Raw genomic sequence first — 12,727 nt, 5'->3', positions numbered from 1 at the left:
GAAAATTTTTTTTTTTTTTTTTTTTTTTTTATGGTTGTGGGTGTGCTTTGCAGTTTAAGATTAGTTTCATTTTATTCTTCCTAAGACTTTAAACCAAAGAAAGAAGTCCTTGTTTTTGTGGTGCATAGCTTACAACCAATAGATCATGTGTTGTAGGAACTGAACTTGGAATGAGTTAGGTGTCTTCTGGTCGAACCGGTTTCTAGGGATGCCGTCGTTGTCTCGTATGTGAGCTCGTAGTATGTGAGAAAATCGACTATTGGCTTGAGGAGATATAGTCTTTTCTTCTGGTTATACCAGATGCTTAGAGATTCAGATGCGAGTTGAGATGACACAGAGGCGTATATAAGGTTGGAACCTTGCTATCATGCTCTGAGTTTGTTTCCTGTTTTTGCAGCTCAAAACCAGAAGAATCCATGGACTCGGTTGTCGCGAGAAAGATGCAGAAGGCTGACAGGGAGAAGTTGAGGAGGGAAAAACTGAATGAGCATTTCGTTCAACTGGGAAATGTACTTGGTACATTCCAACCCTTGTCTAGGGATTAATATCTTTTCAATTTGGTTAGATTCTTATTTCTTACCTTCTCTTCTATTTACAGATCCAGACAGACCCAAAAATGACAAAGGCACAATTCTGACAGATACGATTCAGTTGTTGAAGGAGCTTACATCAGAAGTCAACAAGCTCAAATCTGAATACACTGCATTGACCGAGGAGTCCCGTGAGGTATATCTATCCTTGCATTTTTGGATTCCCCTGTTCGGAAAATCAACAGTCCACATGGTCATGAAGTAGACATAAGGATGCAGATTTAATCACGTAGTTTGAATGCAATAGTAAAAATGTTACTGTGTGCGAATCTCTAGTTCTATGAAACTCAAGTTGTTAAGACTGATATTATGTACCAATCTCCAATTCCAGGATATTCAGATTTTAAGGCAATGTACATGTATGTAGAGTCCGATCTCATAACTTATCTAGATATGGGATCTGATAATGATTTATAATCCCTAAATGGTGAGGCATGATGAAACCCTGAGGTACATCTGGATACCTATGTGGACAACGGGCTCAATGACTGCCTATGCTTCTATTTACTGGTATTCTGTATAAAAATAGGTGCTTTTATAGTTGACACAGGAGAAAAATGACCTGAGAGAAGAGAAGGCGTCACTGAAGTCAGATATAGAGAATCTCAACATCCAGTACCAGCAGAGGCTAAGGGCAATGAGCCCTTGGGCAGCTGCGATGGACCACACCGTCATGATGGCCCCACCACCGCCATCCTTTCCATATCCAATGCCTATGGCTATGCCTCCCGGCTCAATTCCGCTGCATCCATCGATGCAGCCATACACATTCTTTGGAAACCAGAACCCTGGTGTTATCCCGGCGCCCTGCCCCACCTACATGCCGTATATGCCCCCGAACACGGTGGTTGAACAGCAGTCAGTGCATGTACCACAAAACCCGCAGGCAGTGAACTCATCACGGGAAGGTGGAACCAATCTGTCGAGAGAGAGCAAAGCCAAGAACGCTGAGGATTCTAATGACGTCGCAACTGAACTTGAGTTAAAGACTCCTGGTTCTACCTCTGATAAGGTGAGAACTAATAAATACTGAACTGAACAATCAAAGCAGAGGCAAGAGCTTCTACTGACATCTAGCTGCTTGTACGTTTCAGATATATCTTCAGTTTATTACTAAACTGGGAACTGACAAACTTTTCTTTTTTGCAGGATTCGACAAAGCAGAGAAAGACGAAAAGAAATGGCAAGAGAAACTGCAGCACGAGAGAAGAAAGCTCGTCATCTAGCAAATGTTCATCGTGCCCTAGCGGGCGAGACAGTTCATCCGGTAGCGTAGCTGGTGGACAAAATCCTGACGGTGCAGAAGCCTAAAAGAAGTGATGACAAATCTCGATTTGGATTGGGTTTCATAATACGAGTAGGAACCGAGCCGGGACATTGCTAGTGTGGTTTTGGTCTAAACCACTGAGTCTTACTGTCAAGACATACCATTTATGGAATATAAACGGTAGGAGGGGATCCAGTTCAAGTGTATAGTAAGAAGCCTTTTCTTCTTTTTTTTACAGAGCAAGTGATGGATTGAAATCTTCATCTTTATCCTATAACGAGAGTTGGAACATAGAATATGGGATCCTAAAATGAGAGAACCAAGTCATAATAATCTCTTGAATTTATTAAAAATGATTTAACAGCCCGATTTGAGAATATGTATGAACCGAAACGGCAAGAAGAAAGGTTAGGTTGAGCTCGTTTTCCACGTTACGTTTTCCTACTTAATGGCAGCGGTGAGGGCCACGCTCTCTGAAAAGCGCGTGGCTGTGGGTGGGTTGGTGAGTTGTAGTATTACATATATGCCCCTCGCCAACAATTGACCTCATCGTCATATACAATATCTTTTCCTTTCGCTTACGATCACAGTCTGGTCGCCATCACTTCTCCCTGGAACAATCCAAACTTCACTCACCGACCCTCCTTCACTTTCTCTCGGCAATGGCGGTGGTTTCCTCTTCTTGCGTCACCAGAATCTCCGGCGGCACTCTTCCCTCTGCCCTCCGCCGTCCCGACGCTGCCGTCTCCTTTGTCCACCGCCTCAATTCCTCGGTCCGTCTCGCCTCTTCATCTTCTCGCCGGCCTCCGAGAGGCGTCGTGGCCATGGCCGGCTCTGGAAAGGTGCGTTCCTCCATCCTCCTTCTGTGAAATCTGAAAAACTGACGATTCTGCAAAATATTTTCTGTGAATTTTCGACTTGTCAAAAGGATTAAACCCTAATTGTCTTGAGTGTTAGATTCACGTTGGACTTTCCAAAATCTTCTTTTTCGAGCATTAGTTCAAATTTTGCTTCTGGCGGGTCTGGATGACTGATATCTCTTTGTTTGAACTCCTTTTCTCTGTCTCTCTCGTTTTCTGCAGTTTTTCGTTGGAGGAAACTGGAAATGCGTAAGTATTTTTTAGCTCGCCTCTTGTTTTCTTCTTCCTTTTCTAAAAGTAAAAACCTTTCTTCGTCCATTTCTCGTTTTTATCGTGTTTAAATTTCCTGTACATTGCGTGTTTAGAACGGGACAAAAGACTCCATTACCAAGCTTGTCACCGACCTGAACAATGCGACCTTGGAAACCGATGTAGGTGAGATGCTAGATTTTTCTCATATCCATTGCCTATCACCGATATTTTGTAATATATTCTTGCGGCACTGTCTGCTAATCCATCGGCAATGATGCTGATCAGGGCCAGATTGTTCATCCTTTTCCCTGATTCTTGAAACTCTGTTCTTTTTTTGGTACCAAATAACTCATTTGATTTTCTATTGTAATTCTGTTCTCAAATCCTAACTAATACCTTCTGTTCTGTGTCGCCCTTGTCCTTGTCTATGTTGGTAGATGTGGTTGTGGCACCTCCGTTTGTTTACATCGACCAGGTCAAATCTTCACTGACAGACCGCATTGAGATCTCAGCTCAAAACTCATGGGTTGGAAAAGGTGGAGCTTTTACCGGTGAAATCAGGTTGAAATCTCTTATTCACTCAGATGTTTATGTTTCTGCACTGTGACATAAAAAAATTTACCGTAAACATGTCGTTTTGGCCTGAAAAATCATGTCCATCGCTCATTCTTTACCATTTAGAGTATTTAAACCTTCTCGATGCAGTCTATCTTTATTTTGTTTTCTGCACTTGTTTTCGATTCTTAAAGTTGTGTGTTTTCACCAAACAGTGTGGAACAGCTGAAAGATATAGGCTGCAGATGGGTCATTCTCGGACATTCTGAGCGCAGACATGTCATTGGAGAAAATGACGAGGTGAGTTAAAAAAATAGCCTTGAACTAAGCTAAGTTGTCATTGAGAAAAAGCTTCTGAAGATTATAATGCTTTATTTCAACCAATCTATAGTTTATCGGGAAGAAAGCTGCTTATGCTTTGAGCGAGGGTCTGGGAGTGATTGCTTGTATTGGGGAAAAGCTAGAAGAGAGGGAAGCGGGCAAGACTTTCGATGTTTGCTTTGAGCAAATGAAAGCTTTTGCTGGTATAATCTTTTAAGCTTCTTTTATCTTCTAAAGAGTCTCTCGATTTGATTCGGCATGAGTATAAGCTAGCCATTATCAGCTAAGTTGCCTAGCATAATAGCATTTGATGTCAATCATTTGCATTTACATGACTATGCGCTAAAATGGGTTATGATCATTTTCATTTGAAACCAACCACAACTGCTCCTGTATTTAAAAATAAAAAAATACTCTGATACTTTTCTTAGTTGTTCAAAATGATGGGGCTATACTCCTTGATTCTATAATGCTGGTTCCCTCTGGCCGAACTTTTCCTAACACTGCCTTAAATCGGCAAATGCATTTTAACACTGATTTTCACGTCGGCATTTCAGATGCTGTACCAAGCTGGGATAACGTAGTTGTTGCTTATGAGCCTGTTTGGGCTATCGGAACCGGCAAGGTGGCGACGCCTCAGCAAGCGCAGGAGGTTCATGTGGCTGTCCGGGATTGGCTCAAGAAGAACGTCTCTGAAAAAGTTGCTTCTGAAACAAGGATCATATATGGAGGTGCTTTACTCTCTACACTTGCCAAACTTTTTCTATTCCATTTTTTCAATATCAGGGCACTCAGTTTTGCAGCTTTCGGCCGCATTAACTGATCTACAGGTTCTGCGAATGGAAGCAATTGTAATGAGCTTGCCAAGCAGGAAGATATTGATGGATTTCTCGTTGGCGGTGCCTCCTTGAAAGTAAGCTTAAGCCGTGACATGATTTCTTTTTTCGGGATTGCTCTGAAGTATAAGAATGCAAGTGGGTATGTTGCTATCAAATGCTAGGGTAGAATGATGAAAATTTTCAGCTTATGCAGGTAAAAGCATGATGCATTATGATGAAAACTGTAACTGAAAACCTACAAGTTAGTTGCAAGATTTTATCTGGGGTTGGTCGCATAAAAGCAATGCAAGGCTCTATAATTCTTAGCTGTAATTTCATTTGAACCGTGTGTAAGCAGGGTCCGGAGTTTGCGACGATAGTGAACTCGGTCACGTCGAAGAAAGTGGCGGCTTGATCTGTCGCGGAGAGGAAAAACTCGTTTTGCCATATGGAAGGAAGAGGTCTGAATGAAACGAACGTAGAGAACGGAGGTTTGAGACTCTGTTTGTTGTTGTTGTTGTTGTTGTTGTATTTCACATAAAAAGCTGCCGCTGCCTTTTACCTCTATTTTTTTCGGAATAGACAAGAAGTGCTGTCTTCGATTGAGGCTTATGCGTGATCAAACTCGTCACTACTTGTGAATCTCGAATAAGATCTGATGCGGGGCTAAAGCCCTCTCTGTCTTGGGGGTCGTCGGCTACTTGTTGGAGTTTTTGTATTTTTTTGTTTGAGTTTTGTCAACCCCCACTTCCCAACCTGCCTTCTACCACTCCTCTCTTTCTTTATTTCTTTAATTGCGAATTTTCCCCTCTAGGTTTTCTCCATTATTCTTTTATAAAATTATCGTGACCTTGATGGCTTTAGTAATAAAGCGCCGATGTTAGTTTTGTTTAGCTGAAGAAAAAAAAAATGTATTCGATCGTGTGATTTTAGTAACAGAAATACCTCTTAAGCATGTCCAATTTTATGAGTTTGCTTCTTATATATATCTATATATAAGGACAGATAGAAAGGGATAAAATAGAGATATACTTTCATAAATATGGGTTGGTCAAATATTTGGTACGTAAATTAGATATAACAAATACTATCCGGAGATTATACAAAAAAATAAAGAAGAAGAAGAAAAACGCTGCCGTTTCGGAACACAGAACACCACGTGTTCTGTGTGCGACTCTTTTGGTAATTTGTCTTTTATTTTTCCGATCCGCGATTTTCAATTTTTGCCAGCTTTTATTTTATGCGTTATTCTGTTTGTAGCCGAAGAAGAGTTCTCTCAACACAAATACCCCTCCGAGAGTTTTTTTGTCTCCTTCGCATATTTCATTCAATTGACCAGAAACCGAAGCTCGAGCTCCCCCTACGCGACCGCTACGTCAATGACCTCTCTTAGGGTTTTGCTCCTCGCTCTTCTTCTCCTTTCGTCTCCCTTTCTTCAAGGTTTGTTGCTTTTTTCCCCGCAATCTAGATCTAGATCCGTCTATTCTTCTGCAATGTCGATTGTTTCCTGGTCTTATCCTTGTTTGTGATCTCGGAGACGCTTGCATGTTTGCTCTTTGAGCCTGATCTTGTTTTGAGAATGGTCTGATCGGTTGCGTTGACATTGAGTTCGCTGGCGATTCTTTCTATGGGATGGTATATGTCGTTAATTCGCGTGAGTGTGGCGTCGTCAACCATTATGGTTTCGAAATAGACAACTCTTCGATTGCTTTCCTGCTTTTATATCCTGCGTCACTTGTCTGTAGATCTTATAGATTCGTCAAATTGAGTAGTTAATAGATTCGCCAATTGCGACTTGTCTTCGTGTTTTAATTTCGTTCTTGAACTGTGTTCGGCGTTCGTCTTCGTTTGGAGAGAAACGTAGAAGGTTGGAATTGTTGGACTTATTTTTATATCCTTTTCAATGTGCTTATCAACCACATTTGGAGGTGAAAGCTCCTCCTCATGCTGGGATATCGTTGTCTGAAGAGTTCAGGAAACACGACATTATCCGAAGCCCGACAGAGAGACAGATGGCTATGTGTTGGGTGATTTGCTTTGGGCATCATTCTGTTCTTTGATTCCTCCAAAGTGCTTCAAATATCTTTTAACTAGCGGTTTTAGATATCTACTAATGAACGGCTTGTTTTGCATCATCTTTGTTGGATTAGTAAAGTTATCATGAATGATGAGTTGTATTCTCTGTCCTATCAGTTGCTAGATGCCAATCGAGCTCCGATGATCCAGCCAACACTGTCGAAGATGATGTCGAAGAAGTCGGTGAAGTTGGGGTTGTTGGGGATTACGAGCAGGACGTTTCTGACGTGGCCTTGAGCTCAGCTCCAGGAATTGCAACAGTTTGTATCTTCCCGAAAAACAGTGCAAAATGTTAGGATTTACACATTTTCCACATGTTTGTGGAAGCTTTGTTTAATTACTCTTTTTAGTGAGCATGGGGATTTTGGATGTTTTGTTTGATTTTTTTTGTTTGCAGTGGTTCCAGCTGGAGAAGAGACTGAACTTCTTGTTGGTCTGAAAAACGATGGTAAATTAAATCCATCTTAGCTGTTTACTGGCATGCATTTAGATCCTCTTTTGGTCGGAAAAATCATACTCTTACCTGTTGGTTCAAATAATAGGGCATTCAAGTGTTGGTGTTGTTGGAATCAAGGCCAGCCTCCATCTTCCTTTTGATCACCAATTACTGGTTCAGAATCTAACCATGCTGGCAAGTTCTCCCCCGCACCACTCTTTTACCAAAGAAATAAGAATTAGATTGCTCGATTCTCCTCAATGTGTTCAGTTGATTTATACCATATGTGGACCAAAGGCTTAGGCACTAGAAAAAGAGATCTCTAGCTTACATCAACCGCATTTGGTTTATCAGTCATTTGAGTACAGCTTATTTTTTTTACTGTTTTGCATAAAGGTTCAACTGATGAGTTTCTTAGGTGTACTTTGACCAGATGTATTTATGGGTAAACACTGTTGCTGTTGCGTTCTATTGAGAATCCCTGTTATTGTTTTGCATTTGCAGAGCTTCAACAATGCATCCATCCCTACATCTGTTCAGGCTACTTTCCCATACATCTTTGCAGTCAGCAAGTTTCTTCAGGTGTATATATGTCACATGACTCGTGTTTTATTTTTCGCATTCATTCTGGAAATTTAAAAAAAAAAAAAACTCCAGAACAGGGATAACATCAGAGTCTGAACTTAAATGGTTGTTGTGTTATCCACATGCAGCCTGGAACTTTTGATCTTGTCGGAACCATTATCTACGAGGTAGATGAACAGCCTTACCAGAGTGTCTTCTACAATGGCACAATCGAGGTTGTTGAATCCGGTGGTCTCCTCAGCGGCGAGTCTGTCTTCCTTGTCACCCTCGGCATTGCTCTACTTCTCCTCGTGGGCTTGTGGGTCTATAGCCAAGTAGAGCGTCTCACCAAGGTACGGTTTCCCATACATCTATGTAGGATCTGGATTTAGTAGGATCGAAACTAACTGCATAATAATCACATTTTGGAAGCCTGGAGACATATGTTTCTAGGGGAATATAGGCATATATGGGCACATTTGACGGGATGAACTCTTGCCCAAGGCCAATTTATTAGATTGAGACTGCCACTTTGCTTAATGTGATCTCTTGGATCTCCGTGTACCAGAAAACGAAAAAGGTGGCAAAGGTCGAAGTAGGAACGAGGAGTGTGGATGCGTCGCTGGACGAATGGCTCGAGGTTTGTGTGTTAAATCCATCTTATATTTGGTTAACTCAATCCAGCCAGGAAAGTGCTTAAGAAGCTCATTCCATTGTGGTATAGGGAACGCCTCTTGCCAAGTCGACCTCCGGGAAATCAAAGAAGAAAAACTGAATCAGCTTCTGCGACCACACCTTAACTCAGGTTTGCATTTTGAAAAACAGCAGCGTGCGAAATTAGGGGGTTATGGCTGGAATCTTTTTTTGCAGCACGTGTAGCAGTTTAGACTATCACAAGTTCTCTCTTCCTACACTGGAACATGATCTGGTTTCGGCCTTGTGAAGTAGACGGTTTTTTTTTTTTTAATTTCTTGGTTCGGTTTTTAAAGGGGTCGAGAAATACTTGAATCAAAGCGAGTGGGCTCCGAACTTTTATACCCTACACTGGAGGTGGGTGTGTCTGGACTCTGGTTCATTAATTTCACTCTGATCCGAAATTGAGTTGGAACCGGCCGAACTAAATAATATTATGTTCCAGTACACTTTTTGTAGAATTGAATCCAATAAAATACCAAATTAAATTCGATAAATCATATATAATTATATCTGGTTTTCATCGAATTGACTCAAAATCCGAATCAAACCCATGTATTCTGATATACTTTATTATTATTATTATTATTATTATTATTGAACTGGATAAACTATCTACAAATCGAAGTCGTCAAAACGGAAACCCGAAAGTTGTATTCCCACAACTTTATTATATGTTTTGAACAATATTAACATTACACGAATATGGGCCTGAGTGCACAAGATATCATATGTAGGCCCAATTGAAGACTTGGGTCATTATGAATTAGCAGCAGTAAATACGTGGTTTTTTTAGAAACGATAAGATTTTCCATGTATTCTATTCTTTATTTTCTAGCATGGGGTCTGTGATCACTTTGTTCAGTTGCGATTTTTATTTTCTTTGAAAACGTGGAATCCCTAAACAAACATTGTGTTTTGTGTCTAATTCCATCTCAGAAAAGGAAATCGATCTGGACCGTCTATTCTTAAATTACCTGATAGGTTTCAAACCGTCCGATCAGAATACTCATATCGCCCCCCCTATATAGGTGTTGCCTCTCCGCTCCGCTTGGGACTCACGCATTGCTTGACAGCCATTCCTTTCTAGACTTTGGCGAGAGAAACAGAAGACAACGGAGAAACCTACCATGGCGGCCGTAGTATCATCCGCTTGGGGAAAGCCCGGCTCCTGGGCCCTTGAAGCAGAGGAACACGAAGCCGAGCTCCAGCAACAAGCGCCGCCTCTTAAGCAGGGCTCCGCCGCCGATGATTCCGCCGATTTTCCCTCCCTCGCCACCGCCGCCGCCGCCGCCGCCACCAAGACTAAGAAGAAGAAGGGACAGACCATATCTCTGGCTGAATTCAACGCCTTTGGCTCTGCTAAGGCGGCGGCGCCTTCGCCGCAGGCCGAGCGTCTCACGCCCGACGAGCTCATATCCCTTCCGACTGGTCCGCGGGAGCGCTCCGCCGAGGAGCTCGACAGATCTAAGCTTGGAGGCGGCTTCAGGAGCTACGGATCTGGTAGTCGTTACGGGGATGAGTCGTCGAACTCGAGGTGGGGATCTAGGGTTTCTGAAGAAGGAGGGAGGAGAGGCGGCGGGTTTAACAAGGAATCAAGCAGGGATTTCGCTCCATCGCGTGCTGATGAAACCGACAACTGGGCCGCCGCGAAGAAACCGATTGGTAACGGATTCGAGAGGAGAGAGAGAGGGGGATTCTTCGAATCTCAGTCGAAGGCTGACGAAGCCGACAGCTGGGTGACGAGTAAGCCCTCGGAGCCCCGGAGATTCGGTTCTAGCAACGGTGGCAACAGGTTCGAGAGTAGAGGAAGTTTTGATTCGTTGTCGAGGAACAGGGAGTCCGATGCGGACAGCTGGGGAAGGAAGAGAGAGGAGACCGGCGGTTCACGGCCGAGGCTGGTGTTGCAGCCCCGTTCGCTGCCGGTCACGAACGGAAAGCCTGACGACCCTGTAACTGTAGAGAAACCCAAGGGGGGCAATCCTTTTGGGAACGCCAGACCTAGAGAAGAGGTTCTCGCGGAGAAGGGCAAAGACTGGAAAGAGATCGATGAGAAGCTTGAGGCCGTGAAGTTGAAGGACGTTGCCGCCGAGAAGCCCGGCGAAGGGCCGGTCGGAAGAAGGGGCTTTGATATTGGCAATGGGCTTCAGGACGCCCGTACCGAGAGAAGTTGGAGGAAAAGGTCAGTCTTTTTAATTGATTCTTTTCTTGCTTGACTGTTTTCCGACATCTATGGCATTAGTTTGATCTCTATCGTAATGAATGGTGCTTAGAATTAGAGGTTTGATCAGCTTTTTTGGTCGGGGAATTATACAGTATCGGTTGTATCGTGTTACTGATAGAAATCAGGAATGAGAAGATGGTGGGCATGGGTTTATAAATTTGTTAACCATGGTATTGAGGGAGAGTGCTTTGATTATGCAATTGGGTCATGGTCTGCAATCTGCATTGCCGTTTGAAGTGCCCTGTTCGCTGCTGTAAAGATCATTGTACTTGCAGAACATCTCTGCCCTGCTTGTTGATGTTCTAAACAGATCTTTTCATGGGTGTTTTGTAGCAGTTGAAGCTCTATTTCTGATATTTGAGATTATTGGATTTATATGTATACTTCCCACTTTATTGATCATAGTGTGTAGCCTATAAGTTGGTGGACTTCATCATCACTTTTGGGATGCGTCAGCTTTTAACTTGTTGCAAACATATCTCTGTTTAAAGAGTTGATTTGGCATTCTTGTCGATGTATATATGAAGTCCCACGACTGTTGTGATCTTATGGAGATTCGTTTTTCTGTGGGAATTGTAGCGTGGTGAATTCTGAGGAGGCAGCAGCTGCACAGGAAGAGCCGGAGGAGGAGGAGCCAACGGCTGCTGCAGACGAGACAAAGCAAGAGACAGACTAAAGACAGGAGCTTTATTTTTCTGAGTGTTAAATGTTGGTTGGTACTTGGTGTTAGAACTTGTCCTCTTTTAGAAAATTTTGGTAGGCTCTTCCTTTACTCTCTCTTCTGGGTTTTGAGTCATTTGTTGAATAGTGGGTTTGGACACACTTGCATTTTAGGGTCTCTGCCCCTTTTATTGTCCTAAAACTTGTTTAACGTTCTCGTCTGATTTTTGTTGAAACAAGCCTCTATTTATCAATTTTGTTTTAAAAAAAAGTCACTCGACCGAGGCTTCTTCATGTCGGAGGAATTTCCTCCGGCGGGAAACCTTAGACCGACGGCCGCCCGGACACTCAGCTCCCCTCCACGCCGTCCACACGGGCACTGTTCTGTCTCGTCGGATCCGTGTATGAACCGGACGAGACTTATAAATAGATTGTCCGTCCCATTGCATCATCAATTCTCCCATCACACTTTACAAGCTTTTGGGTTATTTAAATATTTCCTCTGATAAAAGATTGGCCAATGAATGAATGTAAAACAAAAAAAAAAAGTAATTATTGTAAATAATCTTATATTTATGAGGACTACCATATTTGTTTAAAGATATACACACTACAAAATCGAGAGGTAGTAATATCCGAATGAACCTATTCACAGATACAAGGAATAAAATCTCGATTATGAATGAATATATGCTCCTCTCTCTCTATAATCAATAATGCAATCTCCCTCATTCATTTCATTTGAAGGTAAGACATAAATTTTCTCTCTATACACCTCTACGTACAAAGTGTATCTGATCTTCACCTTTATAGAGACAGGATGAGTGTATTTGAAATGTGTGTGTATATATATATATATGTGTGAGTGCAGGTAGGAATATAATATATTAACTAAAGAAAAAAAAAATAGGAGAATGGACAAGAGAATCATCGTACTGTTGGGGCTAAGTATGTGTATCAGCGCCGCCATGGCAAGTGGTGGTGGAAGAAGAAGTTATCACTCGAAGACGAAACCGTACAGAAGAAAGCAAGAAGAAGTAGTGACGAAACTCCATTTCTTCTTCCATGACAAACTCTCATCCCCAAACGCGACCGCCGTTCTAATCGCGAAGCCCCAAAACCAGACAGCCAGCGATTCTCCGACGCCGTTCGGGACCCTCTTCGCGCTGGACGACCCTCTGACCACTGGTCCCCACCCTTCCTCCCAACGCATCGGAAACGCCATGGGGATGTACGTGTCGTCCGGACGAGATCTACCCACTTTGACCGCCTTCTTTGACTTCGGTTTCACGGAGGGAGAATTCAACGGCAGCTCCATCAGCGTGTTCTCCAGGAATCCCATCACGGATGACGTGAGGGAGCTCGCAGTTGTGGGAGCCCGAGGGAGCTTCCGTATGGCCAGAGCCACCTC

General features: G+C 42.8%; 5 protein-coding genes across 5 annotated transcripts in view; all 5 read left to right on the top strand.

The window, feature by feature from the left end:
- Positions 1–2,153, top strand: part of LOC104804101 (transcription factor bHLH121) — a 3,125-nt gene extending 972 nt beyond the window's left edge. The window contains exons 2-5 of the mRNA XM_010528262.1: positions 398–516; positions 599–726; positions 1,132–1,602; positions 1,740–2,153. Coding sequence (XP_010526564.1) covers positions 417–516; positions 599–726; positions 1,132–1,602; positions 1,740–1,901 — 861 coding nt within the window. The 5' untranslated portion in view covers positions 398–416 and the 3' untranslated portion in view covers positions 1,902–2,153. The remainder of the gene's footprint in view (positions 1–397; positions 517–598; positions 727–1,131; positions 1,603–1,739) is intronic.
- A 281-nt stretch (positions 2,154–2,434) lies between these two features.
- Positions 2,435–5,385, top strand: LOC104804100 (triosephosphate isomerase, chloroplastic-like). The gene is made up of 9 exons (XM_010528261.2): positions 2,435–2,699; positions 2,940–2,966; positions 3,083–3,152; positions 3,407–3,530; positions 3,740–3,824; positions 3,916–4,048; positions 4,403–4,576; positions 4,676–4,758; positions 5,022–5,385. The coding sequence occupies exons 1-9, from the start codon at positions 2,520–2,522 to the stop codon at positions 5,076–5,078; spliced, it is 933 nt and encodes a 310-aa protein (XP_010526563.1). The 5' UTR covers positions 2,435–2,519; the 3' UTR covers positions 5,079–5,385.
- A 531-nt stretch (positions 5,386–5,916) lies between these two features.
- Positions 5,917–8,879, top strand: LOC104804099 (translocon-associated protein subunit alpha-like). Its single transcript, XM_010528260.2, has 8 exons — positions 5,917–6,103; positions 6,857–7,030; positions 7,137–7,187; positions 7,282–7,370; positions 7,680–7,757; positions 7,889–8,092; positions 8,308–8,379; positions 8,464–8,879. The coding sequence occupies exons 1-8, from the start codon at positions 6,043–6,045 to the stop codon at positions 8,512–8,514; spliced, it is 780 nt and encodes a 259-aa protein (XP_010526562.1). The 5' UTR covers positions 5,917–6,042; the 3' UTR covers positions 8,515–8,879.
- Positions 8,880–9,484: 605 nt separating this feature from the next.
- LOC104804098 (eukaryotic translation initiation factor 4B3) lies at positions 9,485–11,555 on the top strand. The gene is made up of 2 exons (XM_010528259.2): positions 9,485–10,614; positions 11,236–11,555. The coding sequence occupies exons 1-2, from the start codon at positions 9,563–9,565 to the stop codon at positions 11,330–11,332; spliced, it is 1,149 nt and encodes a 382-aa protein (XP_010526561.1). The 5' UTR covers positions 9,485–9,562; the 3' UTR covers positions 11,333–11,555.
- A 314-nt stretch (positions 11,556–11,869) lies between these two features.
- LOC104804097 (dirigent protein 4) overlaps positions 11,870–12,727 on the top strand; it is a 1,171-nt gene continuing 313 nt past the window's right edge. The window contains exon 1 of the mRNA XM_010528256.2: positions 11,870–12,727. This exon is cut by the window's right edge and continues 2 nt beyond it. Coding sequence (XP_010526558.1) covers positions 12,231–12,727 — 497 coding nt within the window. The 5' untranslated portion in view covers positions 11,870–12,230.

Source organism: Tarenaya hassleriana, unplaced genomic scaffold, assembly GCF_000463585.1.
Source record: "Tarenaya hassleriana unplaced genomic scaffold, ASM46358v1 Cleome9, whole genome shotgun sequence".
Taxonomy (NCBI): Eukaryota; Viridiplantae; Streptophyta; class Magnoliopsida; order Brassicales; family Cleomaceae; genus Tarenaya; species Tarenaya hassleriana.
Note: the sequence above shows the minus strand (reverse complement) of the source record. Positions and strands in the feature narration are given on the sequence as shown.

What these genes read in the sequence shown, in the direction of transcription:
- LOC104804100 (XM_010528261.2), top strand. Translation starts at nt 2,520, where the DNA reads ATGGCGGTGGTTTCCTCTTCTTGCGTCACCAGAATCTCCGGCGGCACT. An exon ending in CCATGGCCGGCTCTGGAAAG is followed by an intron (nt 2,700 to 2,939) that starts GTGCGTTCCTCC and finishes CGTTTTCTGCAG; the next exon opens with TTTTTCGTTGGAGGAAACTG. An exon ending in GCAAATGAAAGCTTTTGCTG is followed by an intron (nt 4,049 to 4,402) that starts GTATAATCTTTT and finishes TCGGCATTTCAG; the next exon opens with ATGCTGTACCAAGCTGGGAT.
- LOC104804099 (XM_010528260.2), top strand. Translation starts at nt 6,043, where the DNA reads ATGACCTCTCTTAGGGTTTTGCTCCTCGCTCTTCTTCTCCTTTCGTCT. An exon ending in CCCGAAAAACAGTGCAAAAT is followed by an intron (nt 7,031 to 7,136) that starts GTTAGGATTTAC and finishes TTTTGTTTGCAG; the next exon opens with TGGTTCCAGCTGGAGAAGAG. An exon ending in TTCAGAATCTAACCATGCTG is followed by an intron (nt 7,371 to 7,679) that starts GCAAGTTCTCCC and finishes TTGCATTTGCAG; the next exon opens with AGCTTCAACAATGCATCCAT.
- LOC104804098 (XM_010528259.2), top strand. Translation starts at nt 9,563, where the DNA reads ATGGCGGCCGTAGTATCATCCGCTTGGGGAAAGCCCGGCTCCTGGGCC. An exon ending in GAGAGAAGTTGGAGGAAAAG is followed by an intron (nt 10,615 to 11,235) that starts GTCAGTCTTTTT and finishes TGGGAATTGTAG; the next exon opens with CGTGGTGAATTCTGAGGAGG.